The 27,309-nt window shown below is 46.6% G+C and overlaps 1 protein-coding gene across 6 annotated transcripts in view; it reads left to right on the top strand.

Moving 5' to 3' along the window:
* The window catches only part of ST3GAL3 (ST3 beta-galactoside alpha-2,3-sialyltransferase 3), a 208,043-nt gene that overhangs the window by 108,997 nt on the left and 71,737 nt on the right, over positions 1-27,309 (top strand). For all 6 annotated transcript variants that reach the window (XM_084785058.1, XM_084785055.1, XM_084785060.1 and 3 more), the window contains one exon: positions 18,611-18,703. In XM_084785058.1, coding sequence (XP_084641184.1) covers positions 18,611-18,703 — 93 coding nt within the window. The remainder of the gene's footprint in view (positions 1-18,610; positions 18,704-27,309) is intronic.

Here is a 27,309-nt window from a genome sequence, read left to right as displayed (position 1 = left end):
CTGAAAAATGTCAGCTGTTTTCTCTTTAAATATTGCTTCTGTAGCCGGGTGTGGTGGCGTAGGCCTTTAGTCCCATCGCTCAGGAAGGCAGAGGCAGGCAGATCGCTGTGAATTGGAGGCCAGCCTGATCTACCAAGCAAGTCCAGGACAGCCAGGGCTACCTCGCACAAGAAAGCAAAATAAATAAATAAATATTGCCTCTATACCATTCTTTACTTTCCACACTCCCTACTCTTGAAAGCCTCTGGTGAAATTTTAGAGCTTCCCACAGTAGCCTCTGGGGCTGTTTCACTTCTCCATATGCACCACGTGTTGGCCATGGTAAACTGTAACTGCAGAGGACTCCGTGTAAGAATAAACTAAAACTAACCCTGAGTCCCCAGGCCAGGATTAAAGGGAGCTTACCCTAGCTCTGGGTGGATTAGGCTAAAAAGTCGGCGAGACAAAAGCACTTGCCGTTCACTACCCGAGTCTCTAGGAATTCCCAGGTCCCACATGTAAGACACCCCAGATTCGCCTAGTGCTGCCAAGCACCTGGCAGGAGCAAACCCAAACCCTGTCTAGAAAAGGACGTGAACTCCTGACAAGTAGCTGCTCAAGGAAAGGAGCAGGTCACAGTAAAGAGTGCTGCTCAAGGGAACAACAAAGCAGCGTTAGTGAGGACCCCGGGGAGTAGCAGGTGATGGGAGGGCGAGAACGCGCAGAGACCAGCGGCTGCTCATAAAACAGCTCTGTGTGCCACACAAGAATTAGCAACTGTGCAATAGGACCCTAGATTAAAAATAATAATAATAATAATGAAGTGGGCTGGCAAAATGGCTCAGCCAGTAAGGGTGCTTGCTGCTGAGCTCGCCCACCTGAGTTCAATCCCGGGAACCCACACGGTGCGGGGAGAGAGTCGATTCCTGCAAGTTGTCCTCTGACTTCCCACGCTCACCAGTACGTAAACTTTAAAAATAAAAAAATAATGGATGAGCTTCTGGAATTGAAAACTACAGCAGCCCAGCTTTAAATCTTAACGGAGGGGGCTGACTCCAGAGACCAGTGAAGATACAGGCCAGGTAGCAAGAACTTAAAGGCTTCAGGACTCGCTTTCTTTCTGCTCCCCTCCCTCCTTTCCTCCCTCCCTGCCCATGTATGTGTGTGCCATATTTGGAGACCAGAGGGCGACGTTGGATGTCCCGCTCCATCACTCTCCACCTTATCCCTTGAGAGAGGACCAGTCATTGAACCTGGACCTTAGTACAAAGTTTAGCCCTCAGAGAGGCAATACTTTTTGGTAGCTACAAAGTGGATGTGAGATTTGATAGCACATAACTTATAATTCCTATATGTGGAAGTCAAAGGGACGAGGAAAGAAAGGAGCTAGCATCCCAGCATCCCCTTCAAGGACACGCCCCAGTGGACCTAACATCCTTCCACTAGGCCCCTACCTCAAGTGCCATCGCCAGGGAGCAGGCCTCCAACATATGACCTTGAAGGAACATTTAAGAGCCAAACCATAGGGCTGGAGAGATGATTCAGAGGTTAAGAACAGTGGCTGCAAAATTAAAATAAATAAATAATAATAATAATAAAAAGAGTGCTGGCTACTCTCCTAAAGGTCCTGAGTTTAATTCCCAGCAACCACATGGTAGCTCACAACCATCTATAATGAAATCTGGTGCTCTCCTCTCGCCTGTAGGCATACATGCAGACAAAACACTATATACTTAATCAATAAATAAATAAATCTTTGAGAGAGAGAGAGGGCGCCAAACCATAGCCTTGACCTCCAAAAGTGAGCCTGTTAAAAAAGCTTGGTAGAAGGCGGGTGTGGTGGTGCACACCTGTAATCCCAGCACTCGGGGAGGCAGAAACAGGAGGATCACTGTGAGTTTGAAGCCGGCCTGGTCTACAAAGCGAGTCAAGGACAGCCAAGGCTGTCTCAAAAACTGAACAGACAAGCAAACGCAAGGTAGATCTTGTGATCTGCCTCCTGTGATCAGGACCGTCTAGTGTCCCCTTGGTTCTTAGGGTGACTCAGATGTTACAAGACTCTCGGGGGTCTAGAGTAGCAGACTGCTACCCTGGTTTCTTACTGCTTCCTTCCAGGGTTATTATTCTGTACTGAGTTCTGTACTTGGGGGCCTCAAATACCCCAGGCCCCTTCCTGCCATAGGCTCTTGGCATTTGTGCATTCCTTTGATAGCAACACAGACTATCACCCCTACACACACATACACACACACACACACACACACACACACACACACACACACACACAGTGCTGGGAGCTGAGTGTAGGTCTTTACCCATGCTGAGCAAGTGCTGTATGGATGGGCTGTGCCCCCAGCCCCTGTTTTACTCTTCGTATTGAAGAGTATTGTCTCCCTTGCCCGGTTTTAAACTTGGGCTCACCCTACCTCTGCCTCCTGAGTATCTGGGTTTGTAGACCTGCGCCAAAAGGCCCGATTCCCCGGTCCTCTTCACTGTGCCATTCTGGAGTGCTCATCTCTGCCGGATGCTCCGTACATTTTGCCGATTTGTCCATTGTCTGCCTCCACCTGCTACGCTATGGAGAGGGCAGGACTTTTCCTGTTCCCACCACGCCTAGCACTCGTTGCTTAGTAATTGCTCGATAAGTATTCGACGCATGAATGAAGGAACTGGTAGATAACCGTATGAAATAGACGATATCTAAATGCTTTTAATAGATGAGGAAATGGCAGGGGTGGGGCGAACAAGCAATTTAGTCACATTCAGAGAGAAGAGAACTATCCCCTAAAATCTAATTCTGACCCTCCTATGCCCAGTTCCACTCGTTTTACATCTACACTTACTTTTAAAAAAAAAACTTTCTATATTTTTCTAATTTATACTGCTATTTTCTGTTCCAGTTTGCTTTTCTGTTGCTGTGGCAAAACACTGACTAAAAGGAGGAAATAGTTTCATAGTGTGCTTCCAGGTTGCACTCTTATCACGGAGGGAGGGCAGGGCAGGAACTGAAGCCGAGGCCTCGGGGGAGCGCTGCTTGCTTCCTCTGTGGAGTTCCACACTCAATCTGAGAAACTGTCCACTTTATACGGGCAGGAATGGGCCCTGACCTGGTCCCAGTGCTACCCACAGTGATTGCGGTGCACAGCGGACAACACAAGGGATGTTTGCTAAGTCAGAGTGAGGTGGGCCGCACTTCCAGCTTTTATGAAGAAAACCAGTAAGATCTGCCACGACTTTTTGAAAAGTACAGATTGGTTTAAAAAAAAGAAGAAGGTGCTCGCTTTGGCAGCACATATACTAAACTTGGAACGATATAGAGAAAATTAGCATGGCCCCTGTGCAAGGATGACATGCAAATTCGTGAGGTGTTCCATTACAAAATTTTAAAAAATAAAGCCGGGCAGTGGTGGCGCAGGCCTTTAATCCCAGCACTTGGGAGGCAGAGGCAGAGAACTCTGGGAGTTCTAGGCCAGCCTGGTCTATACAGCGAGTTCCAGGACAGCCAAGGCTACACAGAGAAACCCTGTCTCAAAAAACCAAAATAAGATAAAATTAAATTAAATTAAGAATTTAAAATGACATGGCTCCTGCCTAATCCTGAATCTCATCTCTCCTGGAGGGTCTCTTGCTTCATGACCTCCTGCCACAGTTACACTGACTTCAAAAAATGTAGTCTCTCTCCCTCCCTCCCTCCCTCCCTCCCTCCCTCTCTCTCCATAGCATCTCTTCAATACTTTAAAATTTGGGGGGAGGGAAGGTAGGATGGTTTTCTCTTGGTTTCTTCTAAGCAAAGCCAAAAGTGTGGGACTAAAGATGAAAGAGGGCAGCAGAGAAATGAACCCCGAGAATACAGGGAACACAAAATTGCAAACTGGTTTAACAGATACATAGTTCTTTTTTTTAGAATTATAAGCTTTAAAATGGATGGAAAATGGGACGTCTCTGTAAAGTCCAGTGGGGTTCTTCTATGCAGGGTTGCTTTTGTCCATTTTTTTACCTGTGTGTTGATCAACTCACAACACGTAGGCCAGCCACCATCTCAAACACCATTTCTCTGTGACAAAAACCCTGAAAACCCTCTCTTCCAGCTGTTTCAAAGTGAATGATACGATGTCGTTTGCTCGAAGGGCCCTCTGCGTAATTGAACGCCGGGACCCACTTTCCTGGCTGGCCATGACTGTGCATCTTTCAATCCGTCTTTTCTCAGCCACCTCCGGCCCATCTTGCCCGTCCCTTATCCCCCAGCCTGCGGTAGGTGACCTGTTCTGCCCACACTTCAGAAGCTGCGTGTGAGCGACGTCATGCAGGGAAATCCTGTCTTCGCTGCAGCTCCCGTGAGCCGGGGCCCTCTTCTTTTATGCCAGGGCAGCACGGTTCCAGGGCTTGGCTAGGCTCCCTGACTCATAACTGCTAGCCCGCCCCACAGCCTTCTGCCCAGAGACTGCCTCTGAGACATCCTGATACTTGTGTGGCCAAGAGCCAGAGCGAAACTCCCGCTTTACAGCTCCCGGGGATCCCTCTTTGCACCCTGGTTCCTGCCTGGTCTTGACTGAGTACTGGAATCACCTGGGGTCCGCAAAGCACTGCAGATGCCTACCTCCCGCCCCGAGAGACTTGAAATTCGCTGTTCAGGAGTGTAGCCTAACATGCTGTCCAACTGGGAACAACCGCTTAAGGCTCTACTTCCCAGCTGAGAAACGCATCACTTCCCCAGGTGACTGTCACCAACAATAAGTGTCCTTACACACAAGCCTATGTGTGCAACAGTTCACACCTGGGGTCCAAGCACCCCGAGGCACTCCTTAGGTCATCTTGCCCAGAGAGTCCTGTGTAAACAGTTCCCAGGCTATTCTGTGTTGTTCCATTACATGCCAGGGTCAGAGTCTTGGAAGGAAGGCTTCCAGCCTGTCGCTGTAATCATGGCTGACTACAGACTAATTGCTGTAGGACCAGGATAAAGGCCTTGCATTCAGAATGTGCAAAGAGTTCTTAAAACTCAACAGTAAGAAAACCACCATTTAAAAATGGGCAGAGGCTCAGAACAGATACTTCACTAAAAAAAAAGATGCCTAGACAGGGCCTGAAGAGATGGCCCAGCAAGTAAGAGCAGTTGCTGCTCTCAGAGAGGACCAGATTTTGGCTCCCAGCACCCACATCAGGCACCTCACAAGCACCCCATAACTCTTGTTCCTAGGGCACTGACCTCCTCTCGGGCCTCCACAGGAACCTGTGTATGTGCACACCTATGAACACACAAACATAAAGACATTTAAAAAGTACAGCAGATGTCAAATAAATATATGGGATACGTGTATAAAAAGGAACTCATTGTATGTCTTGAGTGAAGTAAAAATTAAACAGTGAGAGTCTGTCACACACCCATGCCTAAAATTAAAATAAATAAATAGATAGATAAATAAATAAAGGAACCTTGACAATCTTCAGTGCTTTCAAGGAGGTGGGACAGGAATTCTCACGTATTATCAGTGGGGATGCTTAAAATTCTGGCTGTGTTGGCAATGTTTGGCAAGACTTCCTAAAGCCAAATATGGTCTAGCCAGATGCACTGGCCACCATTTCCCAGGGGAGTTCTCCAAGTCAGTTGAAAACTTACATGTACACAAAAACTGCTCATGAGTATTTATAGAAGGGAAACTCATGGTTGTGACAAACCGGAAGCACAGTGAGCAACTGGTACCCCCAGAGAGTGCAGTGTTTTCTTTGGTTTTGTTTGGGGGGGGGGGTGTTGGTTTGGGTTTTGTTTTTGTTTTTTGTTTGTTAGTTTTAGTTTTTCGAGACAGGGTTTCTCTGTGTAATATCCCTGGCTGTCCTGGACTCCCTTGTTTTGTACACCAGGCTGGCCTCGAATTCATCGAGATCCACCTGCCTCTGCCCCCCAAGTGCTGGGATTAAAGGCGTGCACCACCACACCCAGCATCAAACAGTGGAGTGTTTTCAACATGAGAAAAAGGGGCCATCAATCCTCATAGAAATATGGGTAAAGAAGCCAGGCTGAAGGTCTGCACGACATGATGCTAATTATATGATATTCCAGAAAAGGCCAAGGTGTGCAGGCTAAAAAGGATCCACTGACCCCAGGTGGGAGGGAGAAGAGGAAACTGATGACTGAGTCTATATCTGCCAGGAGCCAGAGGACAATGGATCTCAACCTGTGGGTTGTGACCCCCTTGGGGGCATCACACATCACATTTCCTGTATATCAGATATTTACATTATAATACATAACAGTAGTAAAATTAGAGTTATGAAGTAGCAGTGAAATAATGTTATGGTACCACAGCATTAGGAAGATTGAGAACCACTAACTTTATAACACAAAAAGTGAATTCTAAGGAACTGTGGGCTTTAATAAAAATAAGTGATCATGATCCATCAGTTACCAAAAAAAGTATTATATTAATGTAAGGCATTAATAATGGGGAATGAGGGAAGGTATGAACTCCGTACTATTTGCTTAGCTTTTCCAAAAATCTAAGATTACTCATTAAAATGAAGTGTATTAATTTTTTAAAATATTTATTTATTTATGTGAGTGTTCTATTTGCATGTATGACAGAAGAGGGCACCAAACCCCATTATAGATGGTGGTGAGCCACCATGTAGTTGCTGGGAATTGAACGCAGGACCTCTGGAAGAGCAGCCAGTGCTCTTAACCTCTGAGCCATCTCTCCAGCCCCGAAGTGCATTAATTTTTAATTGTCATACGGGGTTTAGATTCTCAAGAGAGCATATGCTTACAATAGAGGGGCCCTGGATCATTCATTCCCATCACCAAACCAAAATGAGTGAGTGTGTGTGTGTGTGTGTGTGTGTGTGTGTGTGTGTGTGTGTAAAGCCAAGGGCTTTGAAATCAGAAGACCTTTGGTTTGTTTTGGGTTTTTTGGTTTATTTTTGTTTTGGGTTTTGTTTTGTTTTGTTTTGTTTTGTTTTGTTTTGTTTTGTTTTTCGAGATAGGGCTTCTCTGTATAGCCTTGGCTGTCCTGGAACTAGCTCTGTAGACCAGGCTGGCTTCAAACTCACAGAGATCTCCCCACCTCTCTACCTCCTGAGTGCTGTGATTAAAGACCTGCACCACCACCACTCAGCTTTTTTCTTTATAAGATTTTTAAAAAAGATTTATTTATTTTTAAAGAAAGACTTATACAGTGTTTTGCCTACATGTATGTTTGCAGGCCAGAAGAGGGCACCAGATCTTATTATAGATGGTTGTGAGCCACCATGTGGTTGCTGGGAATTGAACTCAGGACCTTTGGAAGAGCAGCCAGTGCTCTTAACCTCTGAGCCATCTCTCCAGACTGATTTATTTATTTTTATGGGCATTGGTGTTTTGCCTGCATGTATGCCTGTGTGAGGGTGCCTGATCCTCTGTAACTGGAATTACAGATGGGTGTGAGCTGTCATGTGGGTACTGGGAATTGAACTCAGGTCCTCTGGAAGAGCTGCCAGTGCTCTTAAACACTAAGACATCTCTTTAGCCCCCTTAGTTACTTTTCTGTTGCTGTGATAAAACACCATGACTGACCAGGGAAACTTATAAAAGAAAGAATTTAATAAGCCTACCGTTCCGGAGGGTTAGAGTCCATGATGGCAAAGCAGAAGTATGGTGACAAGGCCAGCTGAGAGCTCACATCCTGCTCTGCGAGCCAGAGGCAGAGGGGACGCCCTAGGAGTGGCTGGAGTCTTGAATCCTCAAAGCCCAGCCCCAGTGACAGGCCTCCTCCATTAAGGCCACATCCACTCCTTCCCAAACAGTCCCACCAACTGGGGCCCTGTGGGGGCTATCTCACTTAAAACATCACACTCCACTCCCTGGTGCCCATAGGCGCATAGCTATATCACAATACAAAATGCGCTTAGTGCAACTTTAGAAGTCTCCATGGGCTTCCGTCTCAGCATGGCTTAAAAGCCCAAAGTTCAGTGTTTCTTCTGAGTCTCAAAGCAATCTCTTAATTGTAACCCCCTGTTTACAAAAGGGGGCCGGAGATTGCATACCTCCAAAGGACAGTGGCACAAAATATACATTACCATTCCAAAGGGAAGAAATCAGGACACAGTGAGGAAACGCTGGTTCAAAGCAACACTGAAACCCAGCAGGGGAAACTTCATACCACCACAGCCTTATATTTCTGTCTTCCTCCTGCCCAGTTGAATTCTCTGTAAAAGTAACTTTTCTTCTCCTGGATCAGTTGTTGTCTGGGAGACTTACTGCCTCCTCCTGCTGGCCTAGGCCTAGTGCTGGAAGCTTCCAGTCTCTCTACAATCTAACCTAAGCCTAGAATTTTTTCAGCCTCCAAGACTTAACTGCTTAGTAAGCTCACCCTTTCTTGTTCTCTCTCTCTCTGTCTCTCTCTCTCTTCTTTTTTCTTTCTTTCTTTTTTGGTTTGTTTATATGTTTTTTGTTTGTTTGTTTTTTGTTTTTGTTTTTGTTTTGTTTTTTGACAGTTTCTCTGTGTAACAGCTCTGGCTGTCTTGGACTTGCTTTGTAGACCAGGTTGGCCTCGAACTCAGAGATCCACCTGCCTCTGCCTCCCGAGTGCTGGGATTAAAAGTGTGCGCCACCCCGCCCGGCCACCCTTTCTTGCTCTTACTGACCTTTGGGCTACTGGTTCAGTCCAGCGGTTCTGGCTCAAACTCTTCTCCCAACTGACTTATTTAATCTGGCTTCTCTCTCGGCCTGGAATTGCTCCTCTGGCCTCAAACTAATTTAGCAATCTGGTCTAATCTTCTGGCTTCTTCCCATTTTCTGGCGCGTTCTGTCTTCGCCTGAGTTCTCTCTCTGCAATATATCTATTACAGTCCTGGTAAAAACTGCCTCCTCTCTCTTCTTGTGAGGGTTGGACATATCCTGTTCCGTCTAATCTCTGATTTGGCATCTTTTCCGCCACTCAATTAGACACCACTTTCAAACATGGGTGCTTCCTTCTACAAACTGCCTTTGCCTTCCTTTGGGATTAAAGGCATGCACCACCAGCCCTGGACCTAAGCTTTTCTTTACCTGACACTTGCTCTGAATCAGGCTGGCCTTGAATTCAGATCTGTTTGCCTCTGTCTCCTAGTCCAAAGGCGTGTTTGTATTCCAGCCCAATCACTCAGACCTGGAATATCTTTGGATGTGATCTCTTTCCAGAGCAGCCATGTTCTGAATTAACATTCCTCTACAGTTCCTTTATTTATTTTATACTTTATTTATTTATTTGGTTTTTCAAGACAGGGTTTCTCTGTGTAGTCTTGATTGTCTTGGGCTCACTTTACAAACCAGGCTGGCCTTGAACTCACAGAAATCTGTCTGCTTCTGCCTCCCCAAGTGCTGGGATTACAGGTGTGGGTCACCACGCCTGGCTCTGAATGTCTATATTATTTTATTATTATTCATAAAATGGTGATGTTATCTACCAGTCGCACAGAGTGACTGAAGACTCAGCAATGATGTAAACTTAAAAAGTCAAAGCCAAACCCCCGGTGTTGCTCAGTGGTTGCTCATTGCGTTCCTTCACCCCCCATTGCTTCCCTTCTCCAAGCAGCTGACGGGGTAACCAATCTTACCTTCATGCAGGCCTGCTCGTCACTCTGCTGGGCTCTGCCTCTGAGTCCTCTCTACAGAATTCTCAGCAGCAGAAGTAGGGCCTGTCCTCACAGGCTTCCCTCTGTCAGTTCCAGTGTAGCGGCACTTCCCAGCATTCCCTGCGGGGGGCGCTGGCTGTCTCTCTCTCTCTCTCTCCCTCCCTCCCTCCCTCCCTTTGTATATATTGTGTCCCCTGCTAAGAGCTCCACCCACCCTCCCAAATCCCCAGGATAACTGCCTCATTCCCCCCACCCTGTGCATGACTCTGCCTGTGCTCATCCTTGAAGGTCTTTGTTTTGCTTTTTGTTTTTAATTTCACCTTCTTGCCTCTGGGTTACAAGCTTCTTGAGGGCGGGATCCAACATGGAAGCGCCAGTCTTCCATGTGTTGTATTTCTGTAGCGGTCCCTCCAGAGCACCTAAGTGTGTGTGTTTGGGGCTTGGGGGAGGTTGAGCACACCCACTGAGAGTCGCCTTCAAGCAGATTAGTCTTTAAGAGCTTTCGGTTTTATTTCTAAAGTTCTGTGCTCGATTCTGTAATACATATGTGTTGTTGTGATGTAGTCTTCTTCTTTGGGATTATTTATTTAAGTATGTGAGTGTTTGTTTGCATGTACATATGTGTACCGTGTTCCTGCCTGGTGCCTGAAGAGGTTTGAAGAGGATGTTGGATCCCCTGGTACTGGAGTTACAGAAAGATTATAAGAATATGTTTTCATTTTAATCCCAGCTGTGGGGATGTGAGGCTGCTTCCCAGCAGCTGACTATGATTTGCCTAGTGCTCTAGCAAGGGTGTGGCTTTGCCAGCTGCCGATAGTTTCTAGGAGTCTGTGACATTTGGAATTCTGGGAGCTTTTCAGAGGGTTATATAAATGCTAGCTAGATCCCTGATGGGTGGGGAGAGGGTGAGAGAGACCTGAACAGCTCCGGCCTTTCTGTGAGAAAATGAACACAAACAGAGCAGTCTTTCTTTCTTTCATTTTTTTTTTCTTTTTCTGTTTTGTTTTCAAGACTGGGTTTCTCTGTGTTACCCTGGCTGTCCTGGACTCACTTTGTAGACCAGGCTGGCTTCAAACTCACAGCAATCTGCTTGCTTCTGCCTCCCCAAGTGCTAGGGTTAAAGGCGTGCGCCACCACATCTGGCTTCTTTCTCTCTCTCTCTCTGTGTGTGTGTGTGTGTGTGTGTGTGTGTGTGTGTGTGTGTGTGTGTGTGTTAAAAGAAATAAAAATTCCAAAATGCTCACAACACAAGTCTTTACTGTGACTTACAGTAAAAATCTGTTGGGACTTGGCCTTTCTGTGGTGCTCACACGGATGCTGGGATGCCAGGAGCTGACAGGCCTGTGCGTGCCAATGTTGGCCTTGTTCCTATCAAGCAGACGTTTGGAGCTGGCAAGGGGTTAGAGAGAAGAATTTGGGTAACAAAAGTGGAAGGAACAGTTATTTTTCTCTAATTTAATGTAACTCTGATCATCCAGATGGAACTAGGAGCGGGGAAGGCAGAAGCCGAATGACTGACAGGTGACTTCCTGTCAGCCCTCCTACTCTTGTTTTAAGAGCCCCAGAAACCATGTAGGAGACCCTATTACTTGAAGTCTAGTCTCCCCTCCTTAAGATTCTGTGGTGCCCAACCGGTTCACATTGCAACAGACACTGTCATCTACTAATGTGCTGGCGCGAGTTTGCAGCCGTCCTGGAGTGCACATGGCCTGGGGCCACAAACTGGACGACGCACTTAAGTCTTCTTCCTACCGAAAGAGCAAGGGATTTGATGACGTAAGGAGGCACCCACCTCAGAGGTTCTCGCAGAGGATTCAGGTTCAGTTCCTGGGGATCCGACACCCTCTAATGACCTCCGTGGGCATCAGACACACACATACAAACATGCATGTAGGCAAAAACAGTCATACACATAAACAAATCTTTTTTTTTTTTAATTTAAATGAAAACGACAGAGTGAGAGAAGCAGTTCAGCGGGCAAAGGCCCCCGCCACTAAGCCTAATGACATGAGTTCAGTCTCTAGGACTGACATGGCAGGAGAGAACTGACTCCTGCGAGTTTTCCTCTGGCCTCCACACCCGTGCTCCCACCCTCACCCCCACCCCCCACCCCCACCCCCACTCACAATAAATAAGTAAGCACACTTATCTTGGGGTAGGGCTGCATCATCAGTGCATGCGAAAGCCCCAGCTGCTTGGATAAACCAGTTGCTGGGGCTGGGTGAGATGGGATGGGTTTTTGTTTGTTTTGCCAAGTATTCTAGATGGTAAGTAGAGATGCTGGGTCCTTCTGGAGCCTCTTTTACAGACACAGTGCTGGACCATTTGCTTCAGCCAGTGACATCACTGCTCAGGGTTCTCCTTCCTGCCCGTGACTCTCACAGGTTGTGATTACTTTGCTAATGACGACTACAAATGCCCACTGTCGTGCCCAAAGCGTGCAGGAAAAATATGAGTAGAAATGGGTTTGGGGTTGTATTGATTTCATCGTTTGAGATTTTGAGCGTGAACCGGCACATCTTCCAAGCACATCTCCTGAAGCCTCGCAGCCCCGCCTGCCTGGGCTGAAGGCAGGGCCGCTTTAGAGGCTTACACAAAGGTAGATTAGATCATGGATCTGCTGCTGGGCACTTGGCCCACGCTCGGTGTGTTGATTCCCTTGCTCTTTTCACTACCACCCAGCAAGAGGGTGTGTTTATATTTTTAAAGAATCGAAGTGTGGAAACAAAACTGAGCTGGAGCCGTCGCAGCAGGCCCCTGGTGGGGCTTCTGTAAGGACTGTCTGTGTAGCACAGGCTGACACACAGGGAGGGCTCCTCAGCACCCTCCCTGCCAGGATAAAGACAATCGCCACGCCCCCAGATGAAGTCAAACTATAGTAATGACAGCCTCAGAGCTCCCGACTAAACAGGAGCACAGACAAGAGCTGTGGAGAAATCCATGTGTGCTTTGGAGGCTGCAGAGAGCAAATAGTGTGTTACAGCCAGGGTGGCGTGGGTTGACACCACCCCACCACCTGTGGCTACTGGGAGAAACTGAGGACAACCCAAGGACAACAGTCAGCCCAGGCACTCCCTTATTTCTTGCAGAGTGCCTTGTTACTATAGCAACAAGGTTAGAGGCGCAGCAGTCAGAAGAGGCAGGAACTGCCCTGTAGCTCAGTGGTAGAGCTTACCAAGTACACTGCAGGCCCTGGTCCCTAGCACCAGAGAGAGTGCAAGAGAGGAGAGAGAAAGAGGGGCACAGACAGACAGACAGACAGACTACCTTTAAGGAGAGGCCTAAAAGGAGCTGCCACGCATTAAGCTATTTGCTTATATGGGGGCTGGTTTATGGAGGAAATTCAAATGGCAATATTTAATAGTCAAATAAGGTGACGAGAGCTAAACAAAGCTACTTCTACCATTTCCCAGAAATAACGCTAGTAATCGGAGAAGCAGACCTTCAGGAAGGGAAGAGGGAGCCACCCCAGTGGTGCGGAGGGTGTCCGCCAACCGCTCCTGGTGGTTGGCCCCGACTGAGTGAGTGGCCAGGCAGTGGATTAGGCCTTACATACCCGGGCTTCTCTCATAACTGGTACCCGGTTCTAGAGATTGGTCTGCTGATCACAAAGCATCCATCACTGTAGAGCCTTGAGATGAACTCTCAAGCTTTTTGCCCCAACCATCACCCCCTCTCCCTCACACTCAGTAGCGTTGCAAGTCAAAGTGGCTGGCTGAGCTCTGTCTGCCTCTTAGTACTTGTGTGCTTTCTGCATATGTTCTGTGTTAAATGACAGGTCAGTTCACTCACTTTATTAGCATATGCTGATTGTGTAAAATAGTGGTATTTTCTTACATGCACATAGTTTTCTTTTAGCATACTCATCCCCTGCTCCCCTCTAACTGTTCTCACCCCTTCCAGCCTCCTGCGTCTTCCTGAATTAGTACAGAAAGCTGTTTCAGCGACACCTGCTCATGACTCTGGTCTCTGCAGGCCCTTGCGCTTACATACACACGCTACACACACACACACACACACACACACACACACACACACACACACACACACGTATTTCTAATTTTAAAAAATCTTGCAGTCTAGTAACTCGTCTCTAAGACACATACCTTGCTAAGTGATGCAGTCAGGATAAAATCCAAACAGTGGCTCCATTACTTGGATTTGGTTTTGGTTTTTTTGTTTGTTTGGTTGAGTGGGGTTTTTTGTTGTTGTTTTTGTTTTTGTTTTTTTCAAGACAGTTTCTGTGTACAGCCCTGGCTATCCTGGACTTGCTTTTGTACACCAGGCTGGCCTCGAACTCACAGAGATTCCCCCTGCCTCTGCCTCTGCTGAGATTAAAAGATGTGAGCCACCACGCCCGGCTCCATTACTTGTTTGAATGGGTGAATGAGAGCAGGAAAGGGAAGGAGGAGGGACTGAAGGAGAGTTTGAAAACAAGTGAGCGAGCTGGGATGAAAGTGTGTGCTGAGGCACGTGGGAACCACAGGCAGGAGGAATTGGTACCTTAAGGTCACTCAGTGCCACTGGCCAGGGCAGGTCAGGGTACATCCTTCCCCTCCTCTCCCTTACCAAGGACATTGCTCCTGCCACTGTCCTATCTCTGAAGCCTCAGGAGTTTTTCTTATTCTGATCAGCGTATGAAAGTGCTAAAATACTTCTTCTCCTCAATATAAAATACAAACATGATAGCACAAATGTAAAAACACATCACCACCTTTACCCTGCTCTCCTGGCAGTCTGCCTTTGCAGCAAGCTCCCAACATAGTCTCTGCTGTGACACTGGTTCCTCCCTTGCTTCCTCCTAAATCCTGTGGAATTGGAGTTGCACACACCCACTCCCTCCCACCCATGCCCACGAGTGAAACAGCTCCCACAGACCTCAGCAGTAGCCTGCATCTTGCCCAGATCAGCACTCCAGCCCAGTCTCACCTGACCAGCCTCCCCCACTGGTCCCTGTGGGACATCATACTCTCCTGATTATTTTTCTTTGTTTGTTTTTTTTAATAATTTAAAATGTTTTATTTCATGTGCATTGGTAATTTGCTTGCATGTATGTCTGTATTATGGTGTCAGATGCCCAGGAAGTAGAGTTACAGACAGTTAGGAACTGACCTGTGGGTGCTGGGAACTGAACCCCGGGCCTTCTGGAAGAGCAGTTAGTGTTCTTAACTGCTGAGCCATCTCTCCTGCCCCTATTTTTGTTATTTGTTTCTTGATACTGGCGTCAGCCTGGGGAGCTGGGATTATAGGCTTGCGCCTCCTCCTCGCCTGTCTTGTCTCCTGGTTCGTTTTCCGTCTCCACTGTTGCCCCTTGCCAGTGCTTCTCTGAGATATCTCTCAAATGCTGACCTTAGCGATGCACAGTCAATCAAAAAGTAGCAGCTCTCCATTGCGTTGAATCCAGACATGAGGCAGGCACTCAGCCTGCCTCTGCCACCTTCTCTTCCTTATGGCACTTGTATGTTTCCTCCACTCCCCAAACGTGTTTCTCACCCCATCCTCACCAGGCCCCAGGGATCGGAGTTCCCACAGCATAGGAGGCTGAGAGTGAGATTTCCCATCCCTTCTCTCCCTGTGTCAGCGTTCTCCATGGAAGCTTCTGGCTCCAGATGTTGCCCTCCTCTTTCCATTCACTGCCCAGGACTTGGCCTAGTTCCCTAAACTCTGCCCTTCTCAGCTAAGTGGGGGAGTGAAAGCTGGGATTTCTTTTGGGTTCCAGTCTGGTCATCTGGCTTCCTCTGAAGAGCGCGTGGTTTACACTCCTCACCCCAGGGGCCTCGTCATCACGTTCGCTCACAGCACAATGGGTACTGTTAGTGGGTGCAGCACTCCGTCTTCCACAGTGAAAGGCCAGCTACAGAGTGGGAAAAGAACAAGGGCAGAGTGACTTGATCAAACATCTGGGGGCCTCCTGGCATTTGCAGTTGGTGCCTAGAGAAACTAACTATTCTGGCCTGAGGGAGCTGGAAACCATCAATCTTAGTGGGTTTGACTGCTGTCTGCCCCAGAGGTCCCAGCCTCAGTATGACTCAGAGTCCTCAACACTCTCCCTATTCTTCTCTCGCTGGGACATTCGGGAGGCCATTTCTAAGGCATTTTAATTTGGTAATAACTGGCATGTGCCACTACACCCAGGCTTGCTCTCTAAAAGCGAGTTGGTTAGCATTCACCATCCCTGATACTCAGCCACCTTGCACACCTACAGAGAGCAGACTCCTGCCCGCCCCGCCCACCTCCCGCGCCTCTGCACCCCATCTGGCCAGCAGGCTCCCCTCTCCAGCATGGGTGACCCTAGCCCAGGAGCCTCGGGCTGTCCACTAGCCGCCGCTCTTCAGGTACCTTTCAAGAGCTGAGAGCGTGAACTGGGGAGAGGAAGCATATGGTCAGGTGTTCGACTCCAGAGCATTTCGCTCTACAACGCACTGCCATGAGTGGCAACCGCCATCCGCCTTTCAACTCCTTTGTAAACTCTCTGGAATTCGGAAAGACCACAGACACAAGTTGGACAACCCTGAGGGTGAGGGGTCTGGCATGAAGGCACTCAAAATGCCACAGCGCTGTGTACATACTTTCAAAGAGTGGGGCGAGGCCTCCCTGACCCTCATCGCTACCCGTATCCGGCCATGTCAACTGCTCCTACTGGTGCTGGGCTCCAGGCCAACCTCTGTGGTCATGTTGCTGGTAGTGTCACGTCAGTACCCCTGATGCGAGCAGCTGCAGCTGCAACGGTCTTCTTCTTTGGTCTGGCTCTTCTGTCTTTCTAAGCCCCAAGCATCTATTTGTGATGCACTCACTCCTAGGGCTGTTGAGAGGAGGAACGAGCAGTTAGTCACTGCTCTTCATCCAGAAGCTTCCAGTAAGTTCTGTAATTGCACTGACGTCTATATTTCATATCCAAAATACAGTTGTTTACATAGGGAAGTACGGTTTTTCTCCTGTTTGAGCCTTTGCCTTTGTTTTGTTTACCAAATGAAGTTCTGGCCCCTCACTTTGCATTTGCATCTCATTTGAATCTCACCAGTCGGAAAGGCTTAAAAATAAGATTTCTAAAATTCTGTGTGTACTTAACGAGCCATCCCTTGCATAAGGCCCTGAACTAGACCTCCAGGGGTGAATTGGACTTGACACTCAGCACATGCTGCATCATCATTCCTGGCTGTCCAGCACAGACACGCACACACCCACCTCAGTCCCTGCAGGGGCCATGCTGCCGGCCAGCTTGCTGTTGTGTCACACCCATAGCGGGGCAGCTGTGCACCAGGGAATTGCCTGCTGTGGGGGTGGGGGGGGTGGGCGCATTAGGGGGTTAGGGGTGGACAGAGGTTGGGAATCAAAACTGGCAGGCAGACATAGCTGGCAGGCCTGGAGTCCTGGCGCTCACTAGGTCCTTTGCTGAAGATGCCCTGATGTTTCCCAGATTACACAGGGCCGAGCTGCGGGGTGGAGGGCAGTGACTTCAGGACCACACTGAACAGGATTTGGAAACCTGATGCTGTAGGCCAAGCACATCCCTCCAGACAGGGCTTGCAGTCTCTACCCTGGAGCTCCCTGAGATTTCCTGGTCTTAGATTACAGTTCAGGGAGGATGTCAGCATCATCTTGGTTTAAAAAAAAATGTTATAGGGGTGTTTGTGCACCCCTCCCTGTGCAAAGTGAGGAGAGGGGTCTGATCTCAAGAACTGACGCTGAAGTGAGAGGCAGTTCTCCTGTGGTGGAGCAGTGCAGCTAGGAGCAGGATAAGGAGGTGGGTGAGGAGGCTGCCAGAGCAGAGAGGCAGAGAGCTCAGGCCGGGCGTCAGGGCATCACTTCTGTGAAGCTCACTTCTGAGTTTAGATTTGAAGGGCCTGGCGTTCTCTAGGAAGAGGACCAGGGGACCAAACTCAACAGGCGAGCGAACTCGACTGAAGGTCAGCCTGGGATCCATCAGTAACTCAGTAACATGCATTTGCTGTGTCTGTGTCCAGGCCACTGTGTATGTCCCCACTGGGGAGTAGGGCTGGAGGGGATAAAAGCAGAAGAGATGGGACAGATAGAGTCATGCCAGAAAGCTGCAAAGGCTGGTGGGTGCCTCTGCATGGGCGGAGGCCTTCGTGGCTAAGTCCAACAGTTGCCCAGGCTCTGCCTGCCTATGGGTTCTTGGGGAAGCTGGCCAGAGATTCTGGTCGCAGAGTTTTTTTTTTTTTTTTCAGCCTTTTGGAGACTAGCTGAGGAAGGCTCTGTCGAGAACTGGTCACGAGGGCATGGAGCTTTCCAGTCAGATGCCCTAGCTTGAAGGAGCGCAGGGTAGCCAAGCACTTATGCTGCGGGGTAGGGGGGTGGGGGGTGGGGCGGGGTGGGTGACTTGGACTTGAGAAAAGGCCAGATAGCTGAGCACTTGATCAAAATAAAAACAGCCGAGAGTCAGAGAGCTAGGTTTTAATTCACTAAAGTTCTATCCAACTTAAAGATGAAAGAGAAAGCCAGGGAGCTGGGGTAAAAGGAAAGGTGAGGAGAGTGGGGGCGGAGGATGGGGCGAGGGGAGCTCCCCCGAGTTTTGAGCCAAGGGTGTGTAAGTTGCAGGAGTCATATTGCCTCTGGGATCAACCCAGAGCAGCTTTGATATGTGTTTCTTCAAGGAGCGAGCTTTTTGACACCTTTTGGTCTACTAAAGTCTGCGCGGTTTGCTTCAAAAGTGTCTCTGCAAGGAATTAGCCTTTTGACGCGTTTTGTCTCGGGTCTTGTGCACTGTTGCCAGCAGCGGGTCCACAGGCCTGTTTCTAAGCCAGAAGCTTACCAGGAGGAGGCGTGTCCTCCACCTACAGACAAAGGCCTATACCTGCCCAGCCACAGGGCCTCGAATGTGTGGGATGACACCAAGGGTGTTCCTTTTGGTGGTGGCCATCGAGGGACCATTTTGGGGGTGGGGGGCTGTCCTATTCGCTTAGGTGGTTTCACCCCTAAACCTTGATATAGAAAGAGTGTCATATTCCCTCAGTCCCTGCAGGTCCCAATGAGTTGATAGTCCCCCCGCTGCTCTGTACCCAGATCTGACCTCCTTTCTCTCCCACAGTCCTGCCGAGCTAGCCACCAAGTACGCCAACTTTTCCGAGGGAGCTTGCAAACCTGGCTACGCTTCAGCCCTGATGACTGCCATCTTCCCCAGGTAAGTGAGCCTTTCCCAAGATGATTGGACAGTGTGGGCTGTGGCTCAACCATGTGGGCCATCCAAAGGGGCGTGACCTCCTCCTGAGGAAGTAAGACCTCTCCTCTGTCTCCACCGGTGCCACCCCACCCACTCTGCCCTTGCCACATTCTACTGGTTGTATCTAGCATTTGTGCCCTGGCCTTGCAGTGTATTCAGAAGGGGAGGGAGGAGGACATGGCTGGCCCTTGGAGCCTGGTACCCAGGCCACCAGCCAACGCATGGACACTTCTGGCCCTGGAATCGTCGGTTAAACCAAGCTGGGTCTCACTGTCTGGCCTCAGAGAAACATATCCAAATAAAGCAAGAATGATGGATGCTTCCCGGAGCTCTCTGGCTTTTAGCAAACCTTTCCTCACTGTCCATTTTTGCATTCTGGGGTACCTGATAGCCCTAATTTCAGGCGGCTTGCCAAAAGAGTCCGTGCCTAGCGTGGGAAGTCCCGTTCACCAGCTGCCTTTATCAGGCCTTGGTGAGGAATGGGGCCTGAAGTGCTGGCATCATCTTCCCTGTCTCCAAGCACCAGAGATGTCGGTATCATTTTGTTCCTGCAAACAGCTTCAGACCTGGGGTAAAGGCAGGGCTCTGAGCATCGAGATGTAGCACTCAGCCTCTGTGGAAGCTGGAGGGGAGGGGCAGCTCTGCTTGCTGTGGGAAGGACTTACCTCCCATCCTTAGGTCTGTGCACAGAGGGGTGCTGAGAAGCAGCTGGCACCAAAGCAGATCCGGGGTCCCACGAGGAGTGCTCGTCCTCTTGCCCATTGTGAGAGGTGCCCCCTAGCTGCCTGTGAGGCGAGAGTAGCTGCTGCTCAGAGGGGTTCTCCTCAGTCTGGGCTCTGCCTCCCGCCACTCGCGTGTCCTCTTGCTGTTACTGAATCCCTACAAAGTGTGACGCACAGTAGTCTGTATTCTTATCAAAGCTGCACGACTCCGTCCCTGAGCCCAGACGCTTGTGAGTTTTCCTTGACCTGGACATGGTTTTCTTTCGACTTTTCTAGTTGAAAGTTAGTATGTGTGTGTGTGTGTGTGTGTGTGTGTGTGTGTGTGTGTATACACACATATGGTGAGGAATGTGGCTCTTGATCCCTTCCAGAGAAGCCACTCTCACTACAGGTGGAAATGTGTTTTATTGTTCTGTAGTTCACTCTTTACTTCTAAAGGTTATGTTGGAGATTATTGTGTTACTACGATATGTAGCTCCATCTTTTTTTAGACATTTTCATTTATCTGGGGGATGCTGAGGACCCTAAACTATCCATTCAGTACCCCATAGCTTTCTTCTTCTTCTTCTTCTTCTTCTTCTTCTTCTTCTTCTTCTTCTTCTTCTTCTTCTTCTTCCTCCTCCTCCTCCTCCTCCTCCTCCTCCTCCTCCTCTTCTTCCTCCTCCTCTGCCTCCTCCACCTCCTCCTCCCCTTCTTCATCCTCTTCTTCCTCTTTCTTTTCTTTTTCCTCTTCTTCCTCCTCCTCTTCTTCTTCAGTCCATATCATTTAAAATTATTGCATAACATATAATTGTAGGGCTATATCATAATTTTGTTAAAACCAAGCTTTGTTAAAGTTTAATTTATGTACACTAAACCTTGCCTTTTGGTGTCGTTCTGACAAACGCAGCTTTGTGTGAGCACAGCAATCAGCACATTGCTTTTCAGTGAGCCCCTCTCTCACCCTCAGCCTCTGGCAACCACTGACCTACTTTCTATCCCTGCAGTGTTTCTAGAATGTCATGTGAACAGCATCCTAGCCTGTAGCTTTTGGAGGCAGCTTCTCACACCTGGGGTGTAATATATTCACAGTCCGTGAGTTGTCGACTCCTTTTTCTTGCTGAGTAGTATTCCTTTATACTATTCCATTATACGTGCAGAAATCAAAGACACGTTAGAAAATTCCAGTTCAAGGCAATTATAAAGAAAGCCACCAGAGCGGTGAGGTGGGGCTTAAGGGGAGAGAAAAGGCCGTGGTTTCGTATGAATACGCATGTTCACCGTTCATAGTGAGTACCCAGAAGTGCAGTGACTGGGTCCAACATCATATGTATGGCTCAGCTGTAAGAATCTGCCAAGCTGTCTTTCAGTGTGATTGCACCAGTTTTCCTTCCCCGCCATCAGTGTGTGACGGTCCCCGCAGCGGAGCGTCCTTCTGTGAGCCTAGGGGATGGGGAGGGCGTTAGTCTCCGGATGTCTCTACAGAGCAGAAATCTTTAATATTGATGGATTCCATCTCATCGCTGCTTTTCTTTTATGTATTATGCTTTGGGTGTTGTATCTAAGAAATATTTCTCTAGCGCAAGGTCAGAAAGGGTTTTTTCTTGTTTTCTTCTAGAATTGTTATGTGTTTAGCTTTCCCATTTAAGCCTCTGACCTGTTTAGAGTTTTTGTTTTTATATAGAAGCATAGAAGAGCCTGGGGTTTTGCTGGTTTGTTTGTATTTCCAGACAGGGTTTCTCTATGTAACAGCGCTGGCTGTCCTGGACTTATTTTGTAGACCAGGCTGGCCTCAAACTCACAGAGATCCTCCTGCCTCTGCCTCTGGAGTGCTGGGATTAAAGGCGTGTGCCACCACTGCCGGGCTGATCCTGGGATTTCTTTTTATATATATATATGTGTTTACTGGTTCCAAAATAGTGTTGGTGACCCTTTCAACACATGCATAAACATACACAAACACACATACATGTGTACATACACACATGTGCATATGCACACACATACATATGTGCTGAATTACCTGTCTACACTTACTGAAAATCAGCTGATGTGTGCAAGGCTGTTTTGCTGATCTTTGTGTCCTTGTACCAGTGTCACACACAATTGGACAACCGTGTCTGTTACTAAAGACAGTTTCATTTCATCTTTTCTGATATAGTAGCCTCTCCTTTTATTTTATCTTACTTATTATCGTTGTGTGTGTGATGGGGTGGGACATGCCACAGCACACAAGTGGAGGTCAGAAGAAAGCTTTGGAGTGGGTATTCTTCTTCCGCCTTTGTGTGGGTTCCGGGATTAAGTTCATGTCACACAATGCAGCAAGCGCTTGTCCCCACTGAGCAGTCTCGCTGGCCCTGGCGGCTCTTATTCTTTTTTTTTTTTTTCTTGCTTTGCCGTATTAAGTGGACTCTTCGGTGTGATATGAAACAGTACGGTCATTATCTTGCCAGCAGTTGGTGGTCAGCTCATCCTTCACCCTTCTCACACCCTGGAGCATGCGGAGTGGACGAGGGTCTCAGTCCTCTAGTCACACGACTGGTCCACCTGACGTCAGCCCACACCCTGAGGTTCTCCAGTGTCCATCGACAGTCTCTTCATTAGAGTAAAAATGTTCCTGTCACAACCACACACACCCAAATGCCAAGGAATGTGGAGTTCTGTCAGATGCTGCTGTCACTCTGAAAATTACAAAAGTCTTATGAACTTTGGGTTAGGAATGAGCACCAAAGACCAAACATTAGAGCAGAGGGCCCCCAATACCATATCATGGGACCCTCAGCATCATGGCAGAAGACCCCAATATCAGATCAGAAGGCTCCAAATATCATGGCAGAAGACCCCAATATCAGATCAGAAGGCCCCAAATATCATGGCAGAAGACACCCAGTACCATATTAGAAGACCCCTAGTATCAGATCAGAGACCCCCAAATATCATAGCAGAAGATCCCCCAGGATAAAGTCAGAAGGCCCCTCAGAGGAGTGAAAATAGGAGAACTTTCAGGGAAGAGTTTTCTCAAGAGTGGGGGAGGGATGAGAGAGAGATTTGGGTGTGGGAGGCAAAATGACCAAAATATATTATATGCGCGTATGAAGCGTCAAAGAACTGAAAACAAAATTTAAAACAAAGGGAAAATATTCTCCTAGTGTTGTTATCTTGGGGTTTTTAGAAACCAGGACAGAGATCTAAAAATATAATAAAGTTACAGATAAGTATTTTTTTCTAACCTCCCATGATGACTTTTCTTTGACTCGTGCGCTCTTTGAAAGTGTTCTGCTTAATTTCTAGTTGTCTGAGGCTGTGTGTAATCCAAATATCCTTTCAATGATTTTGATAGTTTTAAATGATTGAGATCTGACTTATGGGACAAAGTCTGGTCCATCTTGGTGAGTGTCAAGAAGAGAGTATTTGCTGTTAGTGGGTACTCTACAAGTGACAATCAGATAGGGCTGTCAAACTGCCGTTATCTTTTTTTTTTAATTTCTTTTTCAAACTGCCATTATCTTTACTGGTCTTCTATCTGCTTAGTTGTGACAGGAGTGTTGAAACCTCCATTCCTCAGGTTTTGCTTCATTCAATTTGAAGCTCTGTTATTTGGTTCTTATATACTTATGGAAATCATATCACATTTCTAGATTGATTTATTTTGGCTTTTGAATAAGATTTCTCTATGTAATAGCTCTAGCTGTCCTGGCTTCAGACTCATAGAGATCCACCTGCCTCTGCAGGGATTAAAGGCATGGACCACCACGCCCAACTACATTTCTAGATTTCTATATTCTGTTATTTTGATTTTTGTTTTTGTTTTTATTTTTGAGACAGGGTCTCTCTTGTGTTAGCCTCGGCTGTCCTGGACTCGCTTTGTAGACCAGGCTGGCCTTGAACTCACAGCAATCCGCCTGCCTCTGCCTCCTGAGTGCTGGGATTAAAGGCGTATGCCACCATGCCCGGCTTAATGAATTTTTTTCCCCACTGCTAATAATTCTTGTAATAATCCTTTTTTTAATGTAATGTCAATCATTGTAACTGTTCCACTTGATTAAAATTGGCTTTATCAGTTATTTCCCCGTCTCTCTATATATGACATATATATATACATATATGCCTCATATAGATATATATGAGTAGCATACTTGTTTGTTTAACTGTTGCATGTATGGTCCATCCTTACCTTTAATCTGCTGGTGTCTTTATGTCTTCATATTTAAGATGGGATTCTTGTAGACAGCCCATTTTTAGTGCTTTTTAATATGATAATATCTATCTTTTATTAGAATGCGTCTAAAATTATATGCCATTTATATATAAGTCATTAGTATGATTGTGTTTAAGTCTACTATATTACCATTAGTTTCCTGTTTGTTTCCTTCTTTTCATGCCTCCTTTTGGATTAATTACATACTATGATCTCATTTTGCCCTCACTGTTGGCTTAGTAGGTCTATTTCTTTGTTTTGTTTTTAATGGATAGTTTGCATTTTATAAGGCACATTTTAATTTATAGTTATTTTCTAATAACATTCATACAAACACAGCAGCCTTATATAATAATATTTTCCATTCTTTGTGCTATTTATCATATATTTTACATCTGTTTATTTATCTATATCTATCTATCTATCTATCTATCTATCTATCTATCTATCTATCTATCATAAAGCTCCAGTATTGTTTTATTTATTTCTTCTTGACATACATATCTATACACATAGTTTTAAAAAATAAGATATTTTTTAAATATACAAAGAACTCTTAAAGTTCATCAACCAAAAGGAGCTGCTTGGCTTTAAACTAGACACAGAACTTATACAGGCACCTGCCAAGAGAAGATAAGCAAATGGCCGAGGAGCATATAAACAGATGCTCAGTGTCACTGATGAGTGACATGCACTGCAGAAGCACCATGAGAGGCCTCCTTGTACACATAGCTAATGTCCAGACAGGCAGAAGGTAGCAAGAGCTTGTGAGGTGTAGAGAAGGTAGAAAGGTCCAGCTTCTGTGAAAAACAGTGTGGTCGTTCCTAACCTTATTAGAATAGGGGTAGCACGTGATCTGGCAAGTCTTCTTCTGGTTGTATGGCCAGAATAACTAAATCAGGGACTCAGTTATCCACACATCCAAGGTCATAGAGTCATTTGTTCATATTTGCCTAAAGCTAGAAGCAACCCAAGGGCCCATCAGCAGATGAAGGGAAAACAAGACAAGTCGGGACAGTGAAGTATTTTTTTTGGCAGGAAAAGGAAGCCACTCTGACTCACTATAGTGTGAACCCCTGACTGAAGATGTTACACCCAGTGCAATAAGCCAGCCACAAAGGGACAGATGCTGGTGATTGCAGTAACAGTCGATAAATACAGATTTCCATCTTCTGACTGAAGAACCTCTTCTAACTTTGTGTGTGTGTGTGTGTGTGTGTGTGTGTGTGTGTGTGTGTGTGTAAGTACACATGTGCATCTGTGTGCCTGTGTGTGCATGTGCACAAGTGTTTGCGTGGGTAACAAACAGATCTGGTGGCATATGAAGTCCTTCAGTTTGACTGAAAAGATCCTTGTTATACTTCTGGCTGAGTAACAGCACTCCCCACACCTACAGCTCTTGCAGGACTTTAAAGCAACTCCGTTTCTTTTTGTCACCATTACTTGTTATTCCATTGAATTACTTAATAAGCACTTGCTATGGGCTTACTATTTTCTTTACTTAAAAGCTTGTATAATTTCTGCCAAAAAGTTTTCTCTTCTTCTGTATTCTTTCTTATTTTATTTTATTTTCTGTTTTTTTGAGACAGGGTTTTTCTCTGTGTAGCCTTGGTTGTCCTGGACTCACTTTGTAGACCAGGCTGGCCTCAAACTCACAACTATCCACCTGCCTCTGCCTCCTGGATGCTGGGATTAAAGGCATGCACCACCACGCCCTGCTCTTCTATATTCTTTCAGAGAAGCCTTTGCACTTTTTTTTCTGCTTTTTGAGGTTTTTTTCTCTTTATCGATGGTGTCTAATATGTTTATTTTGCTTAAGAGTCTGTGGACTCATAGTTTTGTTTGTTTTGTGTGATTTTTTTTCTTTTGTAGCTATAACTAAGTTAAAGTCACATTATTTACAATTGTCAAAAGGAAGAAACAATCCAAGCACACATTTTGTATGTTTTTAGATTTCACCGTTTTTATGTCCATGGTTTTTCTTTTCTGCTTAGTGAGCATATTTGTAGTAATTATGTGATGGCCTTAATGAAAACGGCTCCCCTAAACTCATATATTTGGACACTTGGCACTCAGTTTGTGAAACTGTTTGGGAAGGATTAGAAGGCGTGGCCTTCTTAGAGGAGGTGTGTCATTGGAGGTGAGCTTTGAAGTTTCAAAAGTCCATGCCATTTTCAGTTAGCTTTCTCTCTCAGCCTCCTGCTTGAGAATCAGATATACACTCTCAGCTGCTTCTCCAGCCCCATGCCTGCCTGCCTGCCATGTTCCCCACCCTAGTGGTCACTAACTGTCTAAAACTGTAAGCCCCAAATAAACTGTTTCTTCTGTAAGTTGCCTTGGTCACGGTGTCTTACCACAACAATAGAAAAGTAACAGAGGCAAGCTGTTTTTAACATTGTTGTCTGCTAATTCTGGAATGACTTCTATTGATATTTGTTTTTTCTGGTTCTCTACCTGGTAATTTTTATTGGACATAATAGTTTTTTAAACTTTTCTGTGCTAGATTTTGTTGTATTCCTTTAAATGGCACTAGATCTTGGTACAGGGTTTCTCTGTATAGCCCTGGCCGTCCTGAGCTCGCTTTGTAGACCAGGCTAGCCTCAAACTCACATCGATCCACCTGCCTCTGCCTCCCAAGTGCTGGGATTAAAGGCATGCGCCACTGCACCTGGCTTTATTAGCAAGTCTGGAGCAGTCTTGAGGGATTTAAAGCTAAGTGTTCCAAGGTCTCTCACTCTTTGTACATTGTCCAAATGACTGTGGGTCTCTGTGTTTGTTCCCATCTGCTGCAGGAGGAAATTTCTACACATCATCTCTTCATAGCCCCATCCATCTTTGAACTTTATTTTAAGGGGTCTGTAGATATTACAGGGATTTCACAGTACCCATGGTGCAGAAGATCTGCATCTTCAACCAGCCCACCAAAACTGAGAGGTAGCTGAAAGGGAAACAGCATCAGATTTTGACAGAAAAGAGGTGTTTGTATATGTCCCAGCACTTGAGAGGCAGAGGCAGGTGGATCTCTGTGAGTACAAAGCAAGGCTGGTCTACAAAGCGAGTCCATGACATCCAAGGCTACACAGAGAAACCCTGTCTTGAGCCACCCCAAAAGGTGTGTGTGTGTGTGTGTGTGTGTGTGTGTGTGTGTGTGTGTGTGTGTGTGCTCTCCAAAGATTGAGAGTCCTAAGTGTGAGAACTGTTGGCACGGTGCTCTCTTGCACTCTCTTAGTGAGGAACGGCAGAAGGAAAATTATTATGGCATCTTGCAGTATACACTACATTGGAAAGACATGAGTGTTGGATGGTGTCCTTGAGTCCTTTTGGCGTTCTCATGTAATAGTCTGTGTGAACTTGGAACAGCCTTTAAGTCAAGAAAATGAAATCAGATGACATCTCTTGGGGCTGTGTAAATGTTAGATGATTCCAGTAAATTGGACTTTGGGCAAATAAGTTCCATTTGCCAGTGACTTTCATTATAATTAGATGAGTCGGGAGGCTTTGTTGTTGTTTTGTTTACTTTACTATCTAGGAAATGCTCATCTCAGAGTAGGTCACAATAAATACTTTGGATGTTGTTTTAAAGGAAAAATTATAATTCATTTGAATACATTATATAGAACCAGAATCGATATTCCATATTCCTAGCAATCCTTTGTTCATACATGTGG

The sequence above is a fragment of the Acomys minous genome (genome assembly GCF_964271855.1).
Source record: "Acomys minous genome assembly, chromosome: 6".
Classification (NCBI taxonomy): Eukaryota; Metazoa; Chordata; class Mammalia; order Rodentia; family Muridae; genus Acomys; species Acomys minous.
Note: the sequence above shows the minus strand (reverse complement) of the source record. Positions and strands in the feature narration are given on the sequence as shown.